Source organism: Pyrus communis, chromosome 17, assembly GCF_963583255.1.
Source record: "Pyrus communis chromosome 17, drPyrComm1.1, whole genome shotgun sequence".
NCBI lineage: Eukaryota > Viridiplantae > Streptophyta > Magnoliopsida > Rosales > Rosaceae > Pyrus > Pyrus communis.
Genome location: NC_084819.1, coordinates 17139616 through 17163832, shown reverse-complemented (window position 1 = coordinate 17163832; position 24217 = coordinate 17139616). Strand labels below are relative to the sequence as shown.

The window sequence follows — 24217 nt, the reverse complement described above, 5'->3', positions numbered from 1 at the left end:
TCTGGACCGTCTAGGAGAGAGGGATTCGGATAATAACGACCGTAAGATTCAATTTGGATGGTCTGAAATTTTTACTTCTTGAGATCGGATGGTGCGATAGGAGAGGATCATAACTTGTACATCAGGAGCTCCTCTTGACCGATATATAAGGTTACCTCCCATCAATCACTTTGGCCACAGCAAAGCACATACCAGAAACTCATAATCTAGAGTTGTTCCAAATAGGGAGAGAGCGATGAAGAGTGCGATACCAAATAGGGAGAGAGCGACGGAGGAATTGATCCAAGGGCGTGAACTGGCAAGTCAACTGAGTAAGGTTTTTGAAAATAGGTCATTTGTTGTTGATGGTCATAAGGGGGAATCGGCTGAAGGTATTGTTAATAAGATTTTGGGGTCATTTGTGAATACTCTTTTGATTATAAAGGGGATGGAGTCTGATCAGGAGTTTGTTTCTGATCAAATTCAAGGGAATAGTAGTGGTGTTAGTGGTGGTGGTACTGAAATTAGCGGTGGTGGTATTGGTGTTAGTGACGGTGGTAGTGGTGGTGGTGGTGGTGGTGGTGGTGGTGACGGTGCAGATTCATCATCTTGGGATGCTAATCCTGATCATGCGGCTGTTAGTAAGTCTGAAGATTATACTGAGGAGGAGATCAGTTGTAAGAGCACTTCAACCTTCAAGGATCGTAGAGGTTCTTACAAGAGAAGGTAATTAGTTATAGGTTCTTTAGATCCGGGTAATTAGTTTAGGGTTCTCTAATTAATTACTACCTGGTTACAATTCATCAACATCTGCATTAACATAGTGTTCAAAGTGAATTTTTTTTTTCCAGTTAAAGACTCTTTCCATGTATGATTTGATTGTTCAGTCTCAAACATTTGTGTATGAAACGCACAACATTAAAGAGTCCTTTATTTTGGCAATCATCCTCATGCGCGTATGAACAACTGTAATTAATTTGTTCACCACAGTTGTTAGATTTATGTTAACGTGTGAACAATTATAACTATAATTAATTTACTCATAATAGCTGTTAGATTCTGGTGGATAAATATAATTATTTATTTATTTATTCAAGAATGCATAGAATTTCTATTGAGACAAAAAGGTGAAAGACTACCACTTGCTCTCATACATGTTCATGTTTTGCCAATTATGCCAAAATTTGGATGCTTCTGTTGTTCCTTATATATAATGATCTAAATATCCAATACCTATATCCCTCTTACCATGGTAGCATTACCACTTAACCTCAACCTTTCATTTCAAATCAATAGATAGGAATTTTGCCTAATTCGGTAAATTAATACATTAGTTTTAAAGTTCTAACAAAGAGTTGCAACTTCTTGTTCCTTGCAGAAAGACTTCACACTCTTGGATTAGAGACACTCCTGCTTTGACTTACGATGGTCATACATGGAGAAAGTACGGACAAAAAGTTATCCACAATGCCATGCATTCAAGGTACATACATATAGTAGATTTTTCTAGTAAAATTGTTACAACTGCAATAATTAAAGTGGTAATAGTTTCAAGATTGAAGTTGACCATAGTTATATGTGTTGCATATATGCAGAAACTACTTCAGATGCACTCACAAATCCGAGTGCAAAGCAACCAAACACGTGCAACAAATTCAAGATCATCCACCAATGTTTCGGACCACATATTTTGGGAATCACACCTGCAGAGACTACCTCAGCGCTTCGGAATTGGTCTTGGATTCCACAAGTCCTAAAGATTCTTCGAAGTTCATTTGTTTTGACAAGGCCAACTGTTCAACAAACAAAGAAGAGCACCCCTTTTTCTCATCCTTCACTTCATCGATTAAAAATGAAGTGTTCGTCAAAGAAGATATGCCAACAACTGATCATACGGTGAAAAGCAACCACAACCATTCATCACCACGTGATCATCTTGTGTCAAATGATCTGACGGTGTTCGAGTCCTCTGGTCCCATGAGCGGGTTTTCGTATGATTACGACAACATATTTTCAAAGACTGTCGAGTCTTACTTTGATAATGAAGTTTTGCAATACGGATTTTGAATCAAGTTTTGATGATGAGTGCGTACTTAGTAGCTAGCTACTCCGTGTAGTAAATTGGATTTTACGTTCAGTAATTTGAAGAAACTTGGTGCTTTCTTGGTGAAAATCATGTAAACATAGTTATTTTCGAAAGGAAAAAAAAAACGAAAAAAGAAGCAACCTTTTTCTATTTCTTCTTGTGAAGTGATTAATGGAAGCTTAATTATGCTCAACATATACTTTTTTTCATATACAATGCATGACAATTCTTAATCAAATTTATCTTCTAATAGAGATCTGATAAAATTTGATACGGTCTATTAATAGAAACAAAATGCACAAAATTAAAGAAAATTAAAGAAAAAAAGAAAAAAAGAACCCCATAGTTTTAGAATTTTCCTTTTATTGTTAATATTTTTTATTGGTAAAAATAAAATTATTATATAAGAAGTGCACAATAAAATCTTTAAAGTGTCAATAATACCACTCAACTATATTTTTTTTTTATATTTGGGTTGTAAAAAGATAGTGAATTTATGTATTGTGGTTTTCTCGTCCCATGTAAAGACTAATTAAGTCTTAAGACTCATTTAGAGTTTTAAGATTTGAGTTTTTGCATTGAAGTAGAAAATATTGGACTCAAAACATATATTTCAATTTTAACAGTTTGAATTTGTGCATTGGAGATGATTGACTCAAAACTCAAATCTCATTTTTCTTGAATGAATAACATTTTCTCTAGTGGCATAGGCTCCACATTGGACTCAAATCTCATATTTTGGGTCTCACTTTGCCCCAAAAGTTCAAAACTCAATATGAGTGGCATTTGAGAGATGCTTTGTATTTGGACCAAAATATAATATTTGAGTCATTGCATTGGAAATGCTCTTAGTGGGGAAATCTTTTTGGGAGGAACATAAAAGGGCACATGGTGAAAGACTTGTCCGACATGGATACATCGTCATGGTGGCGTCTTGTGCTAATAAAATAAAGACATGTGAAAATTTATTTGCGTGCCTTTATGTCATAGCACGTGATGCCATGTAACTTGTTCTCATGACACATGACCTTATTATGTAATTTCACGGAAAGAAGAGAAATAAATCACTCTCTATTTAATATAGATTTCTTAAACGTGAATCGGAAAATTTGAGTTTAGTAAAATAAGTCCAATTATCGAGTGTAATGCATAGATGCGATCATGTTTATTTTTTATAAAATAAGGATCACACTTATTAAACTCACCGCTATAATAAGAGTGTTAATTGAAATTAACGCGTATAAGCTACTGTTGAATTTTAAATAAAAGTTCTATTATGCTTCTAACAAAAGCAGTAAAAGTAGAAGTATTTTTCACAAAAGCATTTCTAAACTGGTCTCATTTTGAAATTTGTTGATGGTGTTTCCTGGAAAAAAAATCTACCCCAATTCCGATGGACCTTGATAACAACTAAAGCTTAAAGGTGAGTTAGTATAAAATTCCTAATCAAATTAGCGGGCACGGTACTGGATGATCTCTTGTATTGACCAGTTTTTGGCATCATATTACAAACCATATCTTCCAAATAATAAAAAATCAAGTAGCATGCAACCATTCCTCCCTTCTCGTTGACAAGATCAAACTATTATAACTTGATACAAAATTCTGAGCAGTGTGAACCCATACCTGGGGTGACCGGAATTTTCGGCAACAAATGTGCTAATATTGCGATATCAATAACTGGTCCAATTTTCTACTCCGTACAGTACAGCATCACAGCTAGCTGTTTTTGGCTTCAGATTCAAGGATCATGAAACTTTGTTAATAGCACATGACTCTGCATGCAAATGCAACCACCATCAATCATTTTACATTGTCAAGGGTTGTTGGAGTTACTTGAAATTGAATTTTGGAGGCTTTTCTTTCTATTTCTTTACCCAGGAAAGGTAACTTTTCATCATTTATCTTTTACATATTTGCTTAACTGCAGAAGAAAAAAGAGGTCACAAAAGGGTTTAGGGTTAGAGTTGTCACAAAAGATACTCACTAATTAGAACTAATAGGTTAACTGCAGCAGAAAAAAGAGGTTACAGAAGGGTTTAGGGTTTAATGATTTCACAAACCATACTAATTAGTATTAATAGGTTAACTGCAGCAGAAGAAAGAGGTCACAAAAGGGTTTAGAAGAAGTTTAATTAGAATCAATGATTTTACATGTGGTCCAATATTTAGTGGATATGATGTTGGATTTCTACCCATGCGTTCTGGGTTCAAAACACTCCCTTTCTTAAATTATTGTAATACTTTCAAATTCTTTTCCTCTCCCTAATAAAGTAAAATTTTTATTAGAAAAAGGTCACAAAAAAGTTTAGGGTTTACAGATTTCACAAAACACAATCATTAATTATAATTAATAGTTCAAATCGCTCTTATGACACAATAAAAAAGTATACTCAATAATGTAAGATTCATTATTTTTTCTACTTGCAAAATTCCACTCTGAAACAGAGGTAACTTACTAAAAACGCAAAACTTAAAAGTTTAAATAACTCTTTATAGACACGAGTTAAGCATTGTCTTTCAAAATTCGTTGACATTTTGAACCGTCCAAATTAGGGTTTATGCTAGACGACTGAAGACCATTGATTAATTGGCCGATCCTACAGTGTGAAGAGGGTCCACTTCATTCAAGAGCAGAATAATCCACTCACATGGGCAAAGGTGTGTAAGCACGAAATCTACTTCCTTTGACAATTAAGGTGTGTAATCAAGACAACTATAAATTTTAAAATTGGCTTCAAGAGCTTTATCTACTTGTCATGGTGTAATTGATTCTTGGTTTGAAATCTTTCTCGATTATCAAGTTAATTAGTTGGTTTTTTTTCCTTAATGAATGAGTTTAAAGTGTAATGTTATAATTGATGAATAAACCATCTATCACACACATGTCTTGACTCCTTTATAGTTAAGTGGCAACAAATAGTGTGAACAATCTCTTGACTCTTTAGTATGTTACAATGAAACCCATTTCAAGATTAGTGTCGATGCTAAACACATGTTTTTATTTCATTGGCTCTTTGTTATGTTGACCGATTAGCGTAGCATTGGCATAATTTTGTTTAAATTCTTTAAATGAAACAAGATTTTATTATTATTTATTTATGTGAGATGGATGTAATAAATGTGCCCCAGGGCACCCTTTTAATAATGGATGTGAGATCTAACCATATTAATATGAGTAATGCTAAAGAGATCACATGTTTATTCCAAATTCTTGTACTATTTTTTGTGGAAGTGATATGTACAAACAATATTCAACCAGATAAATTCATTAATTAACGTGACATATACATATCACTTGTCATGTCAGATGATACAAAAAAATGATCTCCCAAGCATTTTATCTTTAATGTGGTACAAGAAGCGATAATGATATTGCTATTGACGAACTCGAACAAGTACCAAGGGTACTACACCGCTACATTTTACAGTGACCAATACATTAATTTTAGAGATAATTTGTACAAAAATTTATAAAGAATAAATTCCTACACGACTTCTACAAGTGGACATGAATTTTCGATTTTTTGCTAGAGACAGAGAGTTTCTTATCCAACAAGATCCTCTCCGGATCTTCTTTGTGAGGATCTTGGGGATCCGTGAATCGTGTTCATTTATCGTACATGGTGTGATCAATTTTTGTCAGGTACTATTTGTGTATAATTTTAAATAAAAAAATTTAAAATGATTTTTGACCGCACGATGTACGATGAACGAACACGATTCACAGATCCCCGGGATCCTCACAAAGAGGATCCGGCGAGGATCTGGATTCATTTCTTACACTTGTGAAATTAGTAACATATAACAAACTAGGCATGTTTTGTGTGGGAGGGAAGTTGAGGTTCCACCATAAAATTAAATGGCAATATGGGGAGTAACACAACTACTTATAAGCACATGCAATGTCCTTTGGTTCCTTGATGTGGGATTCATACTCTCAACACGTCCCCTCAGATGTGGTGAATTTTCAAGCCAAATATGTGGACAACACAAACTGAAAGAAGTGGAGCAGGTGTGGTCGTTGGTCTTTACATGAGGGACAACCTAATCTGATACCATGAAGAAGTTGAGATTCCACCATAAAACCAATTGATAATATATGGAGTAACTCAATTACTTATAATTACATACAATGTCCTTTGTTTTCTCGATTTGGAATTAATACATTCAATAGGGGGAAGAAAAAAAATCAGGCATGTTACCAATTTCTTACACCCAAAAGTTGAACTATTGAACATTTGAAGTAAGTCAATAACTCAATGGTCAAGACTCATGAGTGTAAGAGTAAATTACATAGAACGAGTTCATTACCATGGGCGTTAGATCTAATAATGTATTTTCATGCAGAGAAAAACTTGCACATAACAATACTTGGTTGGACAAAAAATCTAGGGAAATACCCAGCAATATGACATTTTCTTAATCTTAGGACATAAATAAGATTTTTTGAATATGCACATGCCATGCACAACAATTGAACATAAATAGGATTTTTTCTACACCTGGAAATGAATCAATTGCCCACAAATATAAATGGGTTATTTATTCTCATTTTTTTATTTCTCTCTCTACTCTCTCTCGCTCTCTCTCTTTTCTCTCACTTTCTCCGTCATGCACTCTCTCTCCCGTTCTCATTGTGCACACACGGTGCACAGTCATCCCGACCAATACCGTCCAAAACGAAGCCACCACCAATTTCATCTCATCCTCACGAGTTCAAAACATCTAGCCTTGTCATGAATCTTATCCACAATAGTTGGGATCAAAACTTAAGCAAGCTACGAATTGTTCGGCCGTTTTCCGGCAACATGGCAAACAATTGAGGCTCGAGACCACCAACACTGGACTCTTATCGAGGGTGGGAACAAAGCCTAGTCATTAACTGCTGGTGCACTCACAGTGTCTGCTGGGAACAAAGCCCACTCTTTCTCTCTCTTTCTCTCTCTATGAACATCATGGGCAGGAAGGGTCAACACCACCAAAACAAGAAAATCCATTTGTTGTTTGCTCTATTCCTTCCAGTATTTGCAGATTAGTGGGATTAAAGAAGTGAGCTTTTTCATATTTGGAAAATGGGAAAATAAACCCAGAAGATGTATGAAGTAATAGTGAAACAAAATTTAATCAATTTCTCCCTATTCTATATCATGGGATTCCCTACCTTGTTTGAATGTTGTGATGGTGTTTACTGAAGATTGGCAAAAAATTGGTGTTTTGTTGGATGAATATTTCAGGATATGCTCATTGTATGTACATGACACACACACGATATGCTCACATATCTGAGCCAACCCAAAAACCCAGAGCTCACAGCTCTATTTTCGAAATCAGCAAAATAACATCATCACTTGTGATGTCACCACCATATACACTATATGCACACCACATGTACATCATAGGTATAGTACATGCACAAAACTGGAGATTGGGCAAGAAGCTACTTTTCGCATTAATAAGAAACTTTAACAGCAATAATAGTACAAATGACAGGTTGAAAAGTCTTGTTACGTATATCAACCTCCACTTAACCGTGCACATGGAAAACATGATACTCATTGTCATTATTTCATAGAACGCATGACCCTTAACGTTCTCTAAGCTTTTTATTAATTTTATTTTTCGCCGAGGCCAACTAGGTTGTGGTCATACTCACTAAATTCTAAGACCCAACATACGTGCGTCATAACTAGTAGACATTCCCACTTCTCATATTAAGTTCTAGCCATGCACACCACATGCACATTACGAAAAAAATTTCACAAATTTATGCAATTGAACACTTGAACCAGAAATTGTTCCATCCTAGTTTTGTAGCACGTCAAAAAGTAAAGTTTATTCCACAACCCATAGGCCCCAACATGAAATGCAAACCCTAATTTAACTTTTAAGTGTTAATTCATCTTACACAAACCATTTATTCCATAAATCATTGATGTAGAAACTTGAAACTAAACGCCCTACCTTACTATGCCTGCCGAAGCTTCAGTCGCTAGAAACAATGGAACTTTCAAGCCAAAACAGAAAATATGCTACAAAACCCAGCTCACTCCTCTCACCTCTTTCTCGCATCACTTTTATCAAAATCAGAGGTATGAGGTCAACCCAAAACCTAGCTCACTTTTCTCACCTCTCTTTGGACTTCCCTCTCTTTGAAATCTGAGCTCAACCCAGAAAACCAGAGCTCATAGAGCTTTCTCCACAGCCCTTTCTTCCAAAAGAAAAAAAGTGATGCAATGGGCTGATGATTTTTAGTATGTGCAGGGAATTTTAGTAATTTTAATTTTGTGCATGGTGTGCATGACTTGTGCATGACCGGTTTGTCCTATTTCTGTCTCAAGATTAAAAAAATGTCATATTTCTAAGTATTTCCCAAAAATCTATGTGACAGTGAACCCATTCCATATAAAACCTTCTTCACGAGTAAATCCATCTGGGTTGACAATACACGTGGTTGCGTTGCCTTGATCTCAAACATTTGTCTAAAATCCTCACTTGAGTACGGTAGAGGCTAGTGCTCTAGCTATTATTCTATTTTTATTGTTTATTCTTTTCATAAACGAAACCTATTAATTTGTTTGCAATTACAAGTTCACAAATCTTGCTTAAGATCGATGAAATTACCCTTAAGACCAGGGCCGTATAATTCAAAGCACTTGAACATTTGAGCTGGTGCAGATCAAATTAGTCTAATTTACTAGAAGAAGGGTTCTCTACTGAGATCATGAAAACAATTGTAATCGAGTTTTGTTAACAATAACTTGTCTTTTTGCTTACAAGTTAATTTCAAGATGAAATCTAAATCTATAGTTGAGTCAATTAAAAATCATGGGCATTAACAAAATTTTGCACAAAAAAAAAGTTTTTTTTTCTTTGCTCACCCACATTCATCAAAGCATCTCTCTAATTTGAAGAAAAAAGTCTCTCTCCCCACTGCCATGTTTTCTCTCTTTCTTCCTCTCTTTGACATTTCTCTCTAATTTCTCTCTCTTACATATATATATATATATTTTTTTTTCTTTTCAAATCTTTTATGTATATACACTCATAGCACGTGGACTTTTGAATATTCCAACCAAACTCATTTATGCGTCATGAAAAATTATAACAATATTGTAATACAATGATGCTAATCATAATATATAAAAGGTTATATATAACTATCACATGATCACATTTACAATGTGAAAATCAACTAGTACCTTAATGTCGTCTTATCAACAAACTCTAATGTCGCTCTCTTCGCCATTTATAACGTAATAATCTACCTCAAAGGCTCAAATCACACAATCTCCCTGAGGATGCAATCGTCATTTTGGCCAACAATTTTTATATGGTCCAATTGGGATGAGAGTATTATTTCAGAATTTGGATAAGATAACTTGATATAACGACTTGAGACTCTTAAATTTTTGGTTTAAAAAAAGTGAGCAAAATAGAAAATGATTAAAATTTTCCAGAAGGTCAGACAAGGACAGGTAAGGAACCACTGGCTGACGACATCAGGGTTACCTCATGCAATGACGTCGTACAACATTCGTAGCATTACGTGGAGGCTCATCCAGCCGTTAGTGGGAAGAAACAAGTTAATCGCGTGGAGTCTGTAAGATTGTGTCCCGAATGTGAGCGAGGAGCCCAAAGACCTAAATAAGGACCGCTTAAGAGAGAGATTCAAGCTCTAATTGTTTAAAGTAAAATAGTAAAATTGGTTAATGAGAACTGCATTCGGGATCTAGATTTCGTGTTATATGGGCTCTGCATGGTGAGTTTCGGAGAGGATCCCAACTTGTAACATAAGGACCTCCTCTTGACGGATATAAAAGGATACCTCCCATCTATCGCTTTGGCTGCAGCTAAGCACGCACCAGAAACTCTCCAACATATACATAAACCGGAGCTGATCCAAATAGGTAGAGAGCGATGGAGAGTGTGCTATCGAATAGGGAGAGAGCGATGGCAGAGTTGATCCAAGGGCGTGAACTGGCAAGTCAACTTAATCGGATTTTTGAAAATAGGTCATTTATTGTTGATGGTGCTGAGGGGGGATCGGCTGAAGGTATTGTTAATAAGATTTTGGGGTCATTTGTGAATAGCCTTTTGATTATAAATGGGAAGGAGTCTGATCAAGAGTTTGTTTCTGATCAAATTCAAGGGAATAGTAGTGGTGGTGGTGGTGTAAGTGACGGTGGTAGTGGTGGTGGCGCCGGTGCAGATTCATCATCTTGGGATGCTAATCATGATCATGCGGCGCCTGCTATTACGTCTGAAGGTTATACTGAGGAGCAGATCAGTTGTAAGAGCACTTCAACCTTCAAGGATCGTAGAGGTTCTTACAAGAGAAGGTAATTAGTTATATTTCTCTAATCTCTAGTTAATTACTACCTAGGTAAATTCAACATCTGCATTAATATATTGTTCAAAGTGATAAAGTTCTTTCCATGTATGATTAATTGATAATTCAATATCGGACATTTGTGTATGAAACGTACAATGCTAAAGAGTTTTACTTTGGCAATCATCCGATGACATGATATGAACAACTATAATTAATTTATTCAAAGTAGTTGTCAAATTTATGTAAATGTGTGAACAACTATAGTTATAATTCATTTATTCACAACACCTGTTAGATTCCTGTGTACGAATATAATTTTATTTTATTTATTCAATAATGCACAGAAATTATATTGAGAGAAAAGAGTGAAGATTACCACTTGCTCATATGCTCATGTTATGCCATATTCTGACAAAAAATTGGATGCTTCTGGTGTTCCTTATATGTAATGATCAAAATATCCAATTCCTAAAATCCCTTTTATACCATGGCAATGCAATTCCTATATCCCTCTTACCATGGTAGCAATGCCAGTTAACCTTAACCTTTCATTTCAAATCGATAGATGGGAATTTTGACTAATTCAATGAATTTATAAATTAATTTTAAAGTTCTAACAAGGAGTTGCAACTTCTTGATTTCTTACAGAAAGACTTTACAAAACTCTTGGACTAGAGACACTCCTGCTTTGACTTACGATGGTCATGCATGGAGAAAGTACGGACAGAAATTTATTCGCAATGCCAAGCATTCAAGGTACACACATATATGAGATTTATCTAGTAAAATTGTTACAAACTGCTATAATTAAAGTGGTAATTGGTTCAAGTTTGGGGTTTAGGTTGACCGTAGTTATGTGTTGTATATATGCAGAAACTACTTCAGATGCACTCACAAATTGGAGTGCAAAGCAACCAAACACGTGCAACAAATTCAAGATCATCCACCACTGTTTCGGACCACATATTTTGGGAATCACACCTGCAAAGACTACCTTAACGCTTCGGAATTGGTCTTGAATTCCGCAAGTCCTAGAGATTCTTCAAAGTTCATTTGTTTTGACAACGCCAACTGTTTGACAAACAAACAAGAGCACCATTTTTTCTCATCCTTCACTTCATCATTGTTTAAAAAAGAAGCGTTCGTTAAAGAAGATATGCCAACAACTGATCATATGGTGAAAAGTGACCACAACCATTCATCACCGTGTGATCATCTTGTGTCGAATGATCTGACGGCGTTTGAGTCTTCTGGTCTCATGAGCGAGTTCTCATCAAGCATCGATCAGTATGATTACGACGAGGAGTTTTCAAGGATTATCGAGTCTTACTTCGAGAATGAAGTTTCACAATACGGATTTTGAATTTTAAATTGGATTTAGGAAAATCATATGTATGTTCAGTTTATTTGAAGAAACTTGTTGCTTTCTTGGGGTATAAAAATCATGTAAACACTGTTATTTTCGGAAAAAAATAAAAGGAGAAAAAGAAGCAACCTTTTTCTCTGTCTTCTTGTTAAGTGATTCTCAACATATATCAACTACAATGAAATATTTGAGAATTGGAGAGAAAATGAAGAAGAGAAGAAACCAGTGAGAAAATGAAGAGCTAGAGAGACAGTCTAGAGAGAGAAATAAGACTTGTAATGCCGCCACACGTATACCCATCACCACTATTGACACTTCTATTGTCACAACTACTACCACCACCTCAACCGCCATTGCCACCAACACAACTCCCACCACAATCACCATCTCTACCCCTGCATCTACCATCTTAAAAATTTACAATGAACACAATATGGACTCAACGTATTGATCGTGGAGTCCCTGGACTTTGAATCGTCGTTGTCTCCCATAGTGAAGGATCAGTGATTGAAGGCAAGGATGAGCAACCCTTGAAAGCTTCAACCACAATGGAAAACGATGAGAAAGAAGAGATTCAGGTAAGCAAGAAAGCCTGCTCTGATATCATCATAAAAAGAAGATTTTTTTTGAATAATTGATTGTATTCATTCGAATGATGTTATACACAAGTGTTGTTATTCTTACCCTACTGTTTTATTTTTCTAATAAGTTTTTAATTACAAGTTTATTCATTTATAAAATAACCGATAAGAATTTTAAAAGATATATAATAATAATAATAATAATAGGTTGGGCGCGAAAAGGTAACAAGAGCCTTAGAATTGTGAAAGTAATGGATAGTATGTAAGCCGAATTCACAAAAAGACATAAAGGACAAGGATATATGGAATTCTCTAATGAAAAAGTGTAGATGCCCTTTCCAATTAAAGAGTAAGAAGCTAGCAACCGATGATGATTGAATATTAATTGTAGTTATTTAAGAGTTGAATATCAGAGTGTGCGATGAATAAGATTACAAAATAGAATATTACTAAACAAACGAGTATGCCAAAACGGCTACAAAATCCCAATAGACTTGTTATACTATAGAGTTACAAAGTACCATATATATAGAAAACTAACTTAACCCTAATAGGCAAGGAAACAAAACCCTAATACTAACGGGCTCAGCCCAAAATACCACATTAAAATAAATCTAAATAATAATATTTTCCAACATCCTCCGTCAAACTCATGGTGGTACACGACATGGGTTTGCCAAAGTAGACGTGGATGCAACACTCCAAATTCTAGTGCTAGTGCCAGTGCCAATGCCAATGCCAATACCAGTGCAAACTGCGAACTTCCGAACAAAACTTGAACAAAAAACAAAAAATCCAACTTTCGTAACATCACTCGAGTGGTCACCAGTCCAAGCACGTGAGCGATCGTTGCGGTGGGAACAACAGACAAGCCTAACAAAGGCTCAACAGTAGCTTCAATCAACAATCCCAACAAAAGGGCCTTCAAACAACCATAACAGCCCAACATATCGTGGGCTCCAAACACTTTTATTTTATTTTATCTGTTTTCTACTTTTCTTCTTCTTCCTGGGATGGCAACGCAAAAACAAAGTTTTGATGCAGACAGATGCGGGTACGAAGATGCAGATTCAAAGGGGTGCGGGTGCGGGGGTTTCAGGGCTTATGCACACGACAACGAGGGACGACGGGTTGCGGAAGCGCGTCAAGCTGCAGGTGCAGTGGTGCAGGTACGAAATCGTGAGTACAGGGTGCGGGGTGGCGAAGTGGTGTGGCGATGAAGTGCGGATCAAAGCGGCGGCGAATCAGCGGACTTGGGTTGTGGTTGCTTTACAGGTCGCCAAGTGGGTCGATCGGGGTTGATCAGGTTGCAGGCGGTTCGTGCAACAAAGCTTCAGTTTTTTTTTTTTTTTTTTTTTTTTTCTCAAACGACAAAACCCTAACCTAGGGCACAACGAAAAACCAAATCACAACGAAGAAGATGACAAGACAAACAAATTAGCTACCAAGAACAGATTTAACCCCGGAAGATCAAACCTACTAAGTTGAATATCAGAGTGTGCGACAAACAAGATTACAAAATAGAATATTATTAAACAAACGAGAATACCGAAACGACTACAGAATCCCAAGAGACTACATTGTGAATTATTTGTTATACTATAGAGGTACAAAGTACCATATATATATAGAAAACTAACCAACAACCCTAATAGGCAAGGAAACGAAACCTTAATTCTCACATGCTAAGCCCAAAATACCACATTAAAATAAATCTAAATAATAATATTTTCCAACATTAAGTGCATAATCACATAGTCGCAGATCATTTGGAAGGTCATTTATTTCCTGGTAGACTATCGTCATAGGAGAATTTGTTGTTGGAGAAATAGAACTTCATTTTTTAAGGAACAGTAGTGGATGGGAAAATAACACATTCTTATTTTAGAATAATAGTGAGTGGGAAAATTTTAATTTTTTTATTTTTTATAGTGGTTGAAATTATAACGTATGTGAAGAACTAAGACACGGGTGAGTAACAGTTGTCTTATAAATGTTTAATAGGCTAGTACGTATATACAATTGTTTTATACATATTTAACTCCTTGATTTGTGGAGTTGACTTCCTAACTAAGGCTAATCGAGCAGGAAGGCTTAGCCTCTGGTGGGATGACTATGTCCAGGTGGAGGTGAGAGACTGTTCCAAACACTACATTGACGCAAACTGTTGTCTGGTGGAGTCGCATCAGACCTTTCGGTTTACTGGTGTGTACGGAAAGTCGTACTGGGCAGAGAAGGAGGATTTTTGGCGGGGTATGATTTAGAACTTCGGCCCAAGCAACACTCATTGGATTTGTGGTGGGGATTTCAATGAATTCCTGTGGAAGCATGAGAAGTTGGGTGGTGTTGAAGTGCGTTACAACCAACAACGATACCTGGACGAGTTTATGAACAAGGTGGAGATAGTTGATTTGGGCTGCAACGGGCAGAAGTTCACCTGGAGGGGGATTTGAAATGGTCAACTGGTGGAGGCTCAGCTTGATAGGGGGTTGGTGAACGCCTGCTGGCAATCACTGTGGCCTAACACTATGGTAATAAATGGCACAACTTTAGGGTTTGATCATTGCCCTGTTCTTGTAAGGTGTGAACAGGGAAGAATAGTGAGTGCAAGGACATTGTCAAAGATGCTTGAAACAGGGAAGGTGTAGGGAACCCTCTGAGCTGATGGAACTCAAAAGTCAATATTTTCCATGCCAAATTAATTAGATGGAGCAATGCTAAATTCAAACATCGTGGAAGGCAAATTGTGGAGATGATGGACCACTTGGGGTGCCTTCAACGGAAATGGCGTGGGAATCAGCAAGAGATTGATCAGGTTTCCAAAAAGGTTGATCAGCTTTGGAGTCAAGAGGATAGGTATTGGCAGCAAAGGTCTCGGGTACAATGGCTACAGGAAGGGGACGCTAATATGAAGTTTTTTCATCAGTTTACCTTACAACGAAGAAGACGAAATAAGGTGGTTTCTTTAAAGAACAACGATGGGGATTGGGTTGACAATCCACATCAAGTGAGGAGGCTGGTTGACGAACATTTCATGAATCTGTTCACATCGTTAGGAACAATGAAGTGGGGAGAAGTCCTCGGATGCTTGACCCCAAAGGTCTCGGCGGAAATGAACGCTGCTCTTGGTGGTCCGGTGTCAGTTGATGATGTGAACAATGCTGCCATGCAGATGGGTGGATTGAAGGCCTCAGGCCCGGACGGTTTTCCCAGAATTTTCTACCAGGCTCATTGGGACACTCTGGCGATGGATGTGAATGATATTATCAGGGAGATGTTGCTTGGGACGATGGATCCAAGGCAAATTAACGCTATTCACTTGGTGCGAAGGTTCAAAACCTAAATTCTGTCTCACAATTCCGACCCATCAGCTTATGCAACTATTCCTATAAGGTGTTTTCAAAGGTGTTAGCCAATCGTCTCAAGCAGATTATCCTGGATCTTATCTATCCTACACAAAATGCTTTTGTAGCGGGTAGATTAATTCAAGACAACACTGGCATTGCACATGAGCTGTTCCATTTTCTAAAAACAAGGACAGCGAAATGCAAGTTTAAATTGGGTGTTAAATTGGATATGTACAAAGCATATCACAGGGTTGAGTGGGATTTCCTGTTGGCAGTGATGGAGAAAATGGGGTTTGATGGTCGGTGGAGAAGCTTGATTCTGGGATGCATATCCTCGGTGAATTTCGCTTTTCTGCTGAATGGGCAGCACGGACTAAATTTGCACCCTCAGGGGGTTGCGACAGGGAGACCCCTTATCCCTTTATCTTTTCTTGTTGGTCAGTGAGGTCTTATCACTCCTTATCCAGAATGAATGTGAGTAGAAAAGAATTATTGGTGTTCAAATGAGCCCTTCGGCTCTGAGTATTTCTCACATCTTGTTTGCAGATGACATTTTGATCTTTTTTAAGGCGAAGGAAGAGAATTGCCGACGCTTAATTCGAATGATTGATGACTACTGTTTAGCCTCGGGGCAACAAGTTAATAAGGCGAAATCAAGCATTTTCTTTGGTGCTAATGTGTCGGAGGTATTAGCTCAACAGATGACGATGATTATCGGGATGGAGAGAGTCGGGGATCCGGGCTTATACTTGGGTGTACCGGCAATTTGGGGTCGATCAAAAACATGTCGGCTTGCCTATGTTAAAGGAAGGTTGCTGAGAAAGCTCCAAGGATGGAAAAAATCCTCTCTATCTCAAGCAGGACGCGAAGTTCTAATAAAGGCAGTGGCGCAAGCTATTCTCGCTTACCCAATGAATCTCTTTAAGTTCCCTACGTCTTTGTGCTTTGAATCGTTCAATGAGGCCCTCATTGCTAAGCAGTGTTGGAAACTGATAATGGAGCCGAACTTGCTATGGGTGTCGTTGCTCAAAGCTAGGTACTTTCCTACTTGCTTTTTCCTTGATGCTAAGAGAGGTGGAATGGCTTCTTAGGCTTGGTCAAGCATTCTTGTTGGAAGAGATATTCTAAAATGGGGTGCTCACTGGCAAATTATGGATGGAAATTGTGTTCGTGTCTGGATTGACAAATGGCTCCCGACCATCCCAGTAGGCAGACCATCTACTCTTGGCACGGTGCAGGTCTCCTCAAACTTTATAGTGGGATCGTTAATTGACTTGGAGAATAGGGAGTGGAACATCGACTTTTTGAAACCTTTCTTAGTTATGGAGGAGTTGGATGCTATCCTAGAGACTCAAATTGGAGATCCAACTCTTAGGGATAGATTGGTGTAGCCTTTTGAGAAGAATGGGATGTTTATAGTTAAATCTGGATATCATTGGGCTCACAATTGTATTTAATCACTGACGAGCCCCATTTTTCATTGGTTGGATTCCGTTCCTAGAGCTGTGTGGAAGTATGTTTGGCACTTGAATGTTCCTCCCAAAAATTGGTGTTTTCTGTGGAAGTCCCTGCTTACGGCACTTGCTATTATGGCAAGCTTACACCATCAGCACTCTTCGCCTTCTGCTAGGTGTCCTATCTGCCAGGTTCGGGACGAATCCATTGAACACTTATTTCTTGAATGCCCGTGGGTGCAACGGATTTGGTTTGGGGGAAGTCTGAATATTAGATTGAATTAGTATGTGATTACTTCATGGGCAAGATGGCTTATGCATAAGTATGAATCAGTCAATGGCTCGAAGGAGTTGCGGAACCACATGATGTCTTATATTGCCATTACGTGCTAGCATATATGGAAGGCAAGATACAACTTCCTATTCAATCAACAACCTATCTACCCATCACAGGTGATTGCAACCATCACTCACTCGACCTCAACTTTCAGGGATGCCTTGGTAATCCAGCCACACTCTTTTGTGACCAATCCTCGGGATGATATCATTGGCCTTGGTTGGTCCCTTCCAATTGTGGGATTTATGAAGATTAACGTTGATGCCAGTTGGTGTGCAACGGATGGGATGAGATATACGGGAGCTGTGGCTAGAGATGAAGAGGGCAGTTTTCTGGCAGCATGTAGGTATAAGGAGAAAACCACTAGTGTAGCTATGATGGAGGCGAAAGCCATTTAGCATGGTTGTATGCTGGGTATGACCAAAGGATGAAATATGATAATGGTGGAATCTGACTCTTTGGAGTTTATTTCTTGTTTAAAGGACATAACAAGGAAGGGCAGTTGGGAAGCATTCCCGGTTATTGCGAGATGTAGTAATCTGGGGAGTGGTTTCCAAGATTGCCGCTGGTCTTGGGCTCCAAGATAGGCCAATGTGGCAGTGGACCTTTTGGCTTCGCGATATTGTGGGGAAACATGTGATTTTATATGGATCGATAGACCTTCATCTTCCCTTGTTCATGTTTTGTGTAATGATGGTCTCCCATGGCCTCATTAATTATGTTGGTAGTATAAGGAGGGACACTTTAGCATTTGGTGTGACGTCTTAATTTCTGTTACCTCCTTGCATTACCCATTCCTAGTACTGTCTGTTTGCCTCTTTGTAGGCCTTCCTGTTTCTCTTCGGCATCTTTGCCTGGGTGTTATTTATCCTGTCTTCCAAAAAAAAAAAAAATGTACAGATTGCTAACTAAGGCCAATGTCAAATTTCGTGCTTATCTAACAGTGGTATTATTTTACTATTAAGCTAAAATTGACTGGTTGCCACAAAAGCTTTAAATCCGATTAGGACCTTATTTGAATTCTGATCATTGTTTTGTAATAGGTTAGGGTTTCCATCTAATCTGCATTCGATTGGAGATTATTTAAAGCCAAAGACACCCAAAACTATAAAATAGAGTCAAGATTCATCACGCCAAATCGAGGATTCTAACATTGGATGATTTTATCAAGGGATGTTAGGCACTAGTATAATGGTGTGTTGGGGCCCCTATGCGCCTAGTCAGAGTCTAGGTAAAGGCCGAGGTGAATTTAAGTAAACTTACTATGTATCATACAAGTAAGTACCTATTTACACTTATAAAAAACTTATACTTGTATTGAGAATTTGGGGTTTATTATTATAACATATAACATACAAAAATATCATGTTTTTTTCCTTTAATATTTTAGTAAATTTTATGGTCTATGATGAAAGTGCAAGTGACTACGAGTTCATAGTACTTTATGAAATACTTTTCAGAGGTCGCATGAATTTATAAGAAAAAAAAAACAACAACAGTGTTAAACTTATGGTATAAAAATATTGGTTGAGTAATACACCATCTCTTCGCTAAGTAAAATGTTAGGGTAGTGCAACCTAATTGAAAAACAATTAAAAGAGAAAGGTAAAACAGGAATTGGTCACGTGGGAACTGGAGAGAGAAAGTCTTTCTTCTTCTTTGTAACCAAGGTCCAAGAACAGCAAAGCCATGATGGTCTTCTCTATGTTCCACTTTGTTTGAAATTAGATTTTTCTTCTTGGTTCAAAGCTTATATTGTATAACATCTACATAACTATGGTGTATTCTCTCTTTCGCCACATGTCTAGTCTATTGGGTGGTCCTCAAAAGTCTTCACAGGCACTTCTTCGGATGTCCGGGTGGTCCCAGGACCACCTAGGTCCAAAAGTGGATCCACCCCTGTGATAGGAGCATATTCATGCGACTTAAATGGCTTGTTCTCGTGCATTTACGTTATGTTTCTCTAGTTATTTTAGTCCTTTATGCTTCTTTTGTGTGTTTTCAGGTTCTAAGGGCTTAGGGAGCAAGAAAGTGCATTTTGAGGCTATTTGGAGCATTTTTGGGCATGGATTGGATAGCTTAATCATGGAGCAAAGAGGATGGACGAAATTGAAGCCTTGTATGCTCTTTGGGACATAAAACAAAAGGCCTAGCCCAATCAAACAAGTCCTTTGAGCCATGCGAAACCTCTAGCCCAATCAAACAATCCATCAAAGCCATGCAAAACCACCATCCACACACACTTCATCATTACACCAAATTCTCCCTCTTTAATCCACATGCATTCCATCCTTTAATTCACCCACATGCCCCTTTAAATCATTCAATCACACCATCACACATTCATCCTCCAACATTGCACATGCACTTTGCCTTTCATCATTGCACAACAAATAAAGCCAACACATGCACCCATCACCTAACACAAATCCATTGCCGTGTATAACCTTGGCAATTCCAGCTTTCCCCCTTGCAATTCCACATGCATTCCCTATTTAATCATTCTTTTCCTAGTTGTTTTTCCATCATTATTTCAGCCACATGCATTCTCAATCATAAGAGCCACATGCACTCTTAAACAATCAACAACATATTCTCCCATTCCCCCTATAAAAACCCATGCATTCATTGAGAAATTCATTCATTCATACACATTCCAATTCACACACCAACAACACTTCCCTTTGCCGTGACTTCCCTTCCAATCCAAACACCATCCAACCTTCATAAACACTCCCCATTCCATTCACAACACAACACACAACACAAACACAACCTTGTGCCACAACAAAGAGGAAGAGAAGAGTGCTTAAACGTTCATACAATTCAAGTTAGAGTTGTTGGAATGTTTAGGTGTTTCTTTGATTTCAATGTTTAATTTCAATACTCTTTGTTTTGTACGTATGAGGAATGGAAGAGAAGAGTGCCTAAACGTTCATACAATTCAAGTTTGAGTTGTTGGAATGTTTAGGTGTTTCTTTGATTTCAAAGTTATGAGGAACTAAACCCCCTTTAGCTAGGGGGGATTCGAAATAGATGTTTATGCTTGCAATATGAATTGATTAACTTTCGTTGGAATTTCATAAGTTGTTGATTCAATTTGTTTAACCGTTTGATTGATAACTTATTTATGTATGTTTATTAAGAATGCGCGCTTAATTTTCATGCATGAATATGACGCTAGAATATAAGTGAGTTTCACCTAATCGTTATGAACTTATATTCACAAGTAGTGGAGGTTGCTTATAAACAATCGCGTTAAATGAATTCTTGGCACTAGTTTCATGCTTTTCATAGTAACGAATGCCTCGTCAACACTTATAGTTTTCATAATGCTTAATGATCTTTGATTGTATCTTTATTGTGCTTTTCACGTAAAGGACTTTTGGAGAATGTGGTGAATTGTGGTGCGCTAACCCATCCAATTCATTAACTTAAGGAGAACTTGACGGTTAATTTAAGCGGACCTAATTAACCCGGGGTGTTGAGTTTCATAATTTATCGAAAGACCAACTGAGAATCAATCTTGTATGCAAGTGTAACATGTGTGGAGAAGAACCCCTTGGCTATTCCATCATCCATATTTTCATCACATTCATATTTACGTTTTGCCTTTAATTACAATTTGTCCATTTAATTTAATCTCATCCAAACACAATCCCCCCTTTACTTTATTGTTCAATTTAATTAGAAATCAATTTAGTTTGTGTTTTTAGAATATGGTTTAGTTTGGTGTCTTATATTGTGTTTTTACGTTTTTGAGTCAAATCCAAGTGATTTTGCAATCCCTCCTAATCCCCGGCCTAGAACGATCCCTACTTACATACTTACTACAAATGATAAAAAGAGGGTTAATTTGTGTACGTATAAATCTCGCATCAAATTTTGGCGCCGTTGCCGGGGATTAGCAATTTTGCTAATCCCTTGGTTCTTTTCTTTTTGGTTTAGTTGTTTTCGTTTTAGTTTCTAACTTAGTGTTGTTTTCTTTGTTTGTTGTTACTTTTGATATTTGATTTAGTTCTCTTTCTTTGATTTTAGGTACTAGAGAAGTAAGATATGGATTTTGCTAGCATTCAAGCTCAATTGGCAAATCTTACTTCTCAATTGTCGCCGTATGCCGAAAGGACCACAATGCAGAGTGTCCCTACATTTGGTGCTTCATATAGGCAAGGATTTCAAGCCAATCAATGTCCACAAAGAGATTGGAGGGATCATTCAAACTCTATGTGGTGGGAAGATCAACAAGTTCAACGTGAAGCATATTGGCAACCATATGAGGAGTTCTACCTATGCAGCCACCACAACTTCATATGCAATATGCTCAATTAAATTCAAGTTCGCCAATAGATTATAATCAAATTCTTAATGAAATAAATTCTTTGGCGCAGGGGTCACAAAATCAAGCCAAGGAGGCTCAACAAGAAGCATATTGGCAACCATATGAGGAGTTCAATACAACACCTATGCAGCCACCACAACCTCCCCCACAACAATTCCAATCAATTTCAAGTATGTCCATGGATAATGATAAAAATTTTCAATTACTAACCTCTTTGACGCAGGACGAACAAAATCAAGACAAGAAGTTGGGTAAATTGGACGAGCAATTTGGGCAGATTATGGAGTTCATGAAACAAATTCAAGAGCAAAGTGAACTCTCCAACTCAACTATTGAAAACTCGAAGGAAGATTTTGAAATCCATAATGCTATCACTTTGGGAAGTGCTATGGAGGTTGGAGCTGACCTAAAAATGTCCAAACATAGCCTAGAAGTGGATGAGGAGCTGCTAATTGATGAGGAGGAAGAAGACATGCACACGGCAAGGGTAGAACAACCCTTACCGCAGCCCCCTAAGCCCTCTAAACCACCCACCACAAGTAAGGACGTCCCAATTCCATGTTATTCTGATGTTATTCCACCCAATGTCCCTTTTCCTAGCAGGTTTTTGATTCCCAACCAAGAAGAGAGTAAAAAGGACATCGTGGAAGCCTTCCCAGAGGTGCAAAATGCTATTCCAATTCTTGGTGCAACACAGCAAGTTTTAGATGGTGTTGAATTCTTCAAAGGACTTTGTACACCAAAAAGAATGATTCAAGAGAAGGTAGTGGCTGGAGAAGATGTAGAAGGCATCAAAGAGGACATATTTGAAACCACAATTCCCAAAGAAGTTGGATTTTATGACACGGGACAAGTCATAACTTTCGAAGGGGTGTTTATACTGGAGTTCATTTCGGAGCACACAGGTAAGCCGCCTCCCCGAATTTCAATTTTCTTTTATACTAATTTGTTGTTGATGATTCAGGCACCCAATCTTGAATTTAAACTATTACCGGATCATTTCAAGTATCACCGCCCATTCAAAGATAAAGTCCATGCCGATTGATTCAAAAATAAAAAATAAAATAAAATAAAATAAAAATAAAATAAAATAAAAATAAAAGAATGTAACTTTCACAAAGGTTGTTTGCTTGAAGCCCCACTACGTGGCAATACTCTTGAAGCGGAAGGCATCGGAGCAGAAGACATAGGAGCGGAAGGCATCGGAGCAGAAGACATAGGAGCGGAAGGCATCGGAGTAGGAGGCATCGGAGCTAGAGCATTCCAGGCCTCAATACTTGGCCAAACGCTGGATGACCCAGGAAAAAGGTGCATCTGGAGATAAGCCGCAAGCCTTTGACGGTTACCTTGAATCCGACCTTCAGATTCTTGCAGCTCATCAAGCTTCATCTTCATGCCCGACGAATAGTTATTTGCAAGCACATGCAAACTTCTATTCTCGTACTTAAGCTGCTGGATCTCTTGCTTAAGACTTTCCACCTCTGCCATCAATGATTCCACCTGACGGGACCGAGCAAGCAGGCGTTGGCCCATGTTGGACACAGAGCTCGCACACTGAACACTAAGAGCGAGGGACTCTTGAACGGCCAACTCATCGGACCGTCCTGACAGCAGCCTACTATCTTTTGGAGTGAGGAGGTTTCTAGCTACTATTGTAGCTGTTGTGGCGTCCTGCATCACGGAGTCTTCACCTGTAAGAAGACCATTAGAAGATAAGAAAGAAGGGCGCCATACATTACCTTGACGGGGCGCAACCGGATCACTGCTGAGACTCAAATCTAAGCTAAGGTTCGATGAGTTAGCCATTTTTCAAAAGTGTTCAAAGAGAAGGGGTGGATGGAGTTAAATTTCAAAAGGCCGGAGACGATGTTCAAGAATGGGAAATCTTCAGAGTGTGTTTGTTGTGGTGATCGATAACTCTATAAAAAGCCAAGGCGACGCGTCCACCGATTCAAAAAGCCGGAATTTCCGGCGTAAGTTAGGCGACGCTTTCTCGGCTTTTCAGAAGACGTGTTCAACTTTGTCAAAAGATTTCTTCTTTTCAGAAAACACGTGGAGGCCATCATCGCAACTACACATCTTTAGCCGACAAGCGCAAAGTTCGGCGACGCTTTCTCTGCTTTTCAGAAAACGCGTGCAGCTTTGTCAAAAGGAGCCGCATCCGCACTACTACGTGTCGTTCAGAAAGCAAAGGGGCGTCGTTTAGAAATCGAAGGGGCGCCCGCTCAGAAATCGAAGAGGCGTCGTTCAGGTTTCGAAGAGACGTTTGTCGACAAGGGTAAAAGAGCAGTACCACCACTTGATATTATCTCTATATATGTCGACCTTCGTCTTTTATGGCAAGGCAGACCTGAAGAAAATGCCCAACTCTTCCTCACCTCTGAGGCCGCACT

General features: G+C 38.0%; 2 protein-coding genes across 2 annotated transcripts; both read left to right on the top strand.

Moving 5' to 3' along the window:
* The first annotated feature begins 197 nt into the window (after window positions 1-197).
* Window positions 198-2203, top strand: LOC137723731 (WRKY DNA-binding transcription factor 70-like). Its single transcript, XM_068462925.1, has 3 exons — window positions 198-705; window positions 1358-1462; window positions 1575-2203. Exons 1-3 carry the CDS (start codon window positions 236-238, stop codon window positions 2044-2046), a joined length of 1047 nt encoding a protein of 348 aa, XP_068319026.1. The 5' UTR covers window positions 198-235; the 3' UTR covers window positions 2047-2203.
* A 7592-nt stretch (window positions 2204-9795) lies between these two features.
* Window positions 9796-11876, top strand: LOC137721802 (WRKY DNA-binding transcription factor 70-like). Its single transcript, XM_068460814.1, has 3 exons — window positions 9796-10407; window positions 11049-11156; window positions 11274-11876. The coding sequence occupies exons 1-3, from the start codon at window positions 9986-9988 to the stop codon at window positions 11761-11763; spliced, it is 1020 nt and encodes a 339-aa protein (XP_068316915.1). The 5' UTR covers window positions 9796-9985; the 3' UTR covers window positions 11764-11876.
* The last annotated feature ends 12341 nt before the right edge of the window (window positions 11877-24217 follow it).

Excerpts from the sequence above, each read along its gene's own strand:
- LOC137723731 (XM_068462925.1), top strand. The coding sequence starts at position 236 with ATGAAGAGTGCGATACCAAATAGGGAGAGAGCGACGGAGGAATTGATC. Across the intron at positions 706-1,357 it reads AGAGGTTCTTACAAGAGAAG|AAAGACTTCACACTCTTGGA; the intron begins GTAATTAGTTAT and ends TGTTCCTTGCAG. Across the intron at positions 1,463-1,574 it reads CACAATGCCATGCATTCAAG|AAACTACTTCAGATGCACTC; the intron begins GTACATACATAT and ends GCATATATGCAG.
- LOC137721802 (XM_068460814.1), top strand. The coding sequence starts at position 9,986 with ATGGAGAGTGTGCTATCGAATAGGGAGAGAGCGATGGCAGAGTTGATC. Across the intron at positions 10,408-11,048 it reads AGAGGTTCTTACAAGAGAAG|AAAGACTTTACAAAACTCTT; the intron begins GTAATTAGTTAT and ends GATTTCTTACAG. Across the intron at positions 11,157-11,273 it reads CGCAATGCCAAGCATTCAAG|AAACTACTTCAGATGCACTC; the intron begins GTACACACATAT and ends GTATATATGCAG.